Consider the following 3985-nt stretch of genomic DNA (forward strand, 5'->3'; position numbering starts at 1 on the left):
ATTATTAGGTGTTCACATTGATCATAATCTTCAATTTACTAGTCATGTAGATGCAGTTTGCAAAACTCTTGCATATAAATTATTTACTCTACGAAAAATTAAGAAGTTCCTTCCATTGCATACTAGAAAGCTATTTTATAACGCATTTATTTTACCATCAATTTTATATTGTCTATATTATTTGGGTAACTCTCCTCAAACTCACATCGATAGAATATACAAACTTCAAAAACGAGCAGCTAGGATTATTTTAAATGAAAAATACGATGCACCTTCAATGCCCTTGTTTAACATATTAGGCTGGTTAACAGTTCATGAACTTCTATATTTACAGAAAAGCATTCTGATGTTCAAAACATTCCATGGTATGTCTCCTGATTATATGCATGATTTTTTTGAATTTCAAAGTTGTGGATCATACACGCTACGCTCACAGACAAATTCAGAACTTCGTTTACCAAAATTTAAAACTAATTTATTTAAAAATTCTTTGCAATATTCAGGGGTTATTATATGGAATGAGTTGCCTATTAGTATAAGGAATTCCCAATCCCTTTCAATATTTAAAAGTAGGGTAGAACATTTTTTACTTATGAAACGTTCTTCATGAAGAGAAAAAAAAAAATTCATTCCTCTGAACTTATAATGAAACGAAAGTGTTTAATTTATTCTAGTGTAACAAAATGTGTGTTTATATCTTATTGTTCCATGTTTGTGATTATTGTCTTTATTATTGTATAAAACATTGTATATGTGTTTTTAAGAAGGCCCCGAGGAAGACTAGTGCTCGCGCTAATCGGATTACCTTCTATAAATAAAGTATTATTATTATTATTATTATTATTATTAATATCTGAAGCAAAAAATCCTTTTAGTCAATGTTTTCCTTTATTGTAAGCTCCTGATCTGCCATTCCAGGCTGCTTCGACGCTATCTTTCTTGAGATAAACAATCCGGAGAAGTAAAGCACAAATAAAACCGCGGTTTCTCCAAACAAAAGGTAACTGAACCACATCGGAGTGAAGGTCTCCATGAGAACGCTGACGATCGGGGGATTTATCATAAATCCCACCGATGCCGCCACGAGAAAAAGTGAGGCTATTTTGCCCGTAACTTTTAAAAATTTCTGTTCTGTCCACATAAAAACGGTTGGAAAAATTACAGACATAGAAAGCCCTGCTAAAACAGAAAATATCCATACACCATATATGACGTCATATTGTGACGTAAGAAGAAAGCCAAGTAATGATAACAAAAGCGCACAGTTGTAGGTAAAGATCATTTTCGCGGGGCTGAACCATCTGACGAGGAAAATTCCCAGAAAACGTCCAACAGCAAATGAAGACCAATAGGCGGAAGTGATGTAGCTTCCATCTGCATTTGACCAGTGTAATTGTGACGTCACAAATGTTGTCAGGAAACCTGCAAAACTGTTCTCTACGGCTACATATACAGCTATATAAACTACCATATTTATGAATCCTACAATTCGTAAGCGTCGATGAGACTTTCTATCATTTTCTTCGTCTTCTGTTTTCTCTTTTTCAAGTCTCTTCTGCAGTGATATACAGCAAAAGACAATAAACGGAAGTGACGTCAAAAAACAAACCCCCGTAGTAATAGTATATGGAATGTAAATCAGTGATGTTTGCACCTCAGCCGACTGCGTACTTGTGGATAAATTGCTTACATTGTACAAGTTTTCAATTATTCCTGTACTATTTATAGAATTTGAGTTAAACGTTGTCCTGTTCATCACGTGATTATCGTTGTCAAGTGACATAACATACGGTGCCGTTGCTAAGGGAGAGAGGATTCCTCCAACAGCAAACGCGAAATGTAAAGCGTTGAAGTAAGCATCGCCTTCATTTCCCCAGGTCACAACCATACCTGCATTTCCGCCTATTAAAAACAAAATCGAGTTACATATACATATATGTTTTTCTCCTATTCGATTTCCTATTAGTCCGCGTAAGGATAAGCTACATGTATACAATTAAGATTCAACATTTAATATTTACATTTCCAATAAATTTTCCCTATAATTCTTTACAAAATAAAATGCAGTATATTTTCTCATGAACTACATTAGGTATGTATCACAAATAAGCATGAATATCACCATTGTTACGTCATAATACCGCTCTTGACGTCAAAAAGTCAAAAAATATAGTGCACAGTGTTTTGTTTTAAAAATGCCAGTTGAACGGCGCAAAGTTATGGCAAGTCATCAGAAAAATAATGTAAATATAAGAAATGAATTTAATTTTTGAAGATTCATGAGGTTATGAACTACGACGCTTCACGCCGGCATATTTTTCATGAAGCGCTAACTCATGAATCTTCATAAAATTAAATTCATTTCTTAAATATACCCGATACTTCGTGTGTACTTACATGTGTCCAAACCGCCACCAAAAGCCCCCTTAACAATATGAATAATGACCATGACCTCATACAACCCACACCACGGAATAATGGCTACAATGACGCCGTATCCGGCGGTGGCGATAAACATCAGCAGGTTTCTGTCTAAGACTCGCTTGTCGAAGAGAAAGCCTGTCAACAATGAGCCCAGGAGGTATCCAACGGTCCCCATGGTAAAGAACAGGGATCCCTCCTCGAGAGTAGCGTGGGCAATAAGTCTAAGGTCTGGAAAGGTAGGTCCAAACTGGCCCTCTACCCAGCCCTGTACAGTAAATAAAAAAGTGGATCATTATAAAATTTGATCGTAACTCTTGACTTACATTGACGTGCTGTACGTTTTATTGTATTACATGTATTAATGTTTTATTGTACGAGAAGTCGAGCGTGCTTCATGAAACGTATGGAGATAAAGAACAGTATTCAAGATCGAAATCATAAAACATATTACAAAATAAGAGTAGAAACAAACATGGACCTTCAAAACATAAGAGTAGAAATAAACACACATCAGAGGTGGAATCAGGTGACCTGGAGGAGTGAGCATCCCGTGTCACAGCATGTCGATAAAGACCCCTCCCTGCCGGCCACACCCGCTTTGTGTTCACCGGTGTCGTGATCAGGAAAATTCTACGGGACGTTAAACAGTATACAATTTATTTAGTGTATAAATAATTTCACTAACAATTAGTACGAAATGCGTCATTCATCATTTGACTCAATGTTAAATATTTTGTATTTGACAAGATCATTTGACAATGTTAAATTGTATTTGTACCTACGATAACTTACTAAATGATGACTTTAAACGAGACTGCTGATATGCTTGTTTCATCATCAAACCTGAGAAATTTGCTTAATATTTTTATATTATGAGGTAAGATACCTTGAATAGCAAAACCAAACAGAGTAGATTTTGCGGGTTTGCTAAGACATAGAAGAAAATTAATTCTTTGAGAAGTCTAGTCTTACCAATGTCACGAAGGAAGCAATATACGCCATAGTCATCATGTACTTCTTTCTAAAGAGTTGATCTTTCTTCAATTTATTCCATAGAGATCCACCATCATTGTTGATATTTACATCTTCCTCACGCTTGAATACCGTGTCCTCAGTAATTAACCCTTCCTCTGCTGAACATTCCTGGTCTTGCTCATTACAAGTGGGGCCGTTTATATTGGTATTCTCTTTCAATAGCTTATCGTCTACCTCTGTTCTCACATTTCCAGAGGCAGCGCTAGCCATCTTTAATTTTCTAGCGAAAAAAGGTGAAAATAACTCAGGGTGATCAATTAATAAAAATTTCAGACAAGCTAAATCTGTGAACTTGGTAAAAAATCAGCGGTAATATAAGATTCCAAGAGGAATAAGCATCCCCCATCGACCGATTTAAAAATACACATTCTGCTAGATTTCATATTTAGACAATCTGGAATATGGTACATGTGTACATTAGTTATTGTAAAAATAGTGCAACACTTGTAATTTGCTCTTGTTATCAGGCATTTATCACGATTTCTCCATTACTGCTATACTTTTATTATTCTCGTAAAGTAAATCT

The 3985-nt window shown here is 35.4% G+C and overlaps 1 protein-coding gene across 1 annotated transcript; it reads right to left on the reverse strand.

The window, feature by feature from the left end:
- Window positions 1-859: 859 nt before the first annotated feature.
- LOC134262389 (sodium-dependent glucose transporter 1A-like) lies at window positions 860-3669 on the reverse strand. The gene is made up of 3 exons (XM_062744767.1): window positions 3397-3669; window positions 2398-2689; window positions 860-1902 (listed from the first exon to the last, which is right to left on the reverse strand). Exons 1-3 carry the CDS (start codon window positions 3667-3669, stop codon window positions 872-874), a joined length of 1596 nt encoding a protein of 531 aa, XP_062600751.1. The 3' UTR covers window positions 860-871.
- Between the last annotated feature and the right edge of the window lie 316 nt (window positions 3670-3985).

This window comes from Saccostrea cucullata, unplaced genomic scaffold, assembly GCF_032062105.1.
Source record: "Saccostrea cucullata isolate Sc308-1 unplaced genomic scaffold, CSIRO_AGI_Scuc_v1 ctg11583, whole genome shotgun sequence".
Taxonomy (NCBI): domain Eukaryota; kingdom Metazoa; phylum Mollusca; class Bivalvia; order Ostreida; family Ostreidae; genus Saccostrea; species Saccostrea cuccullata.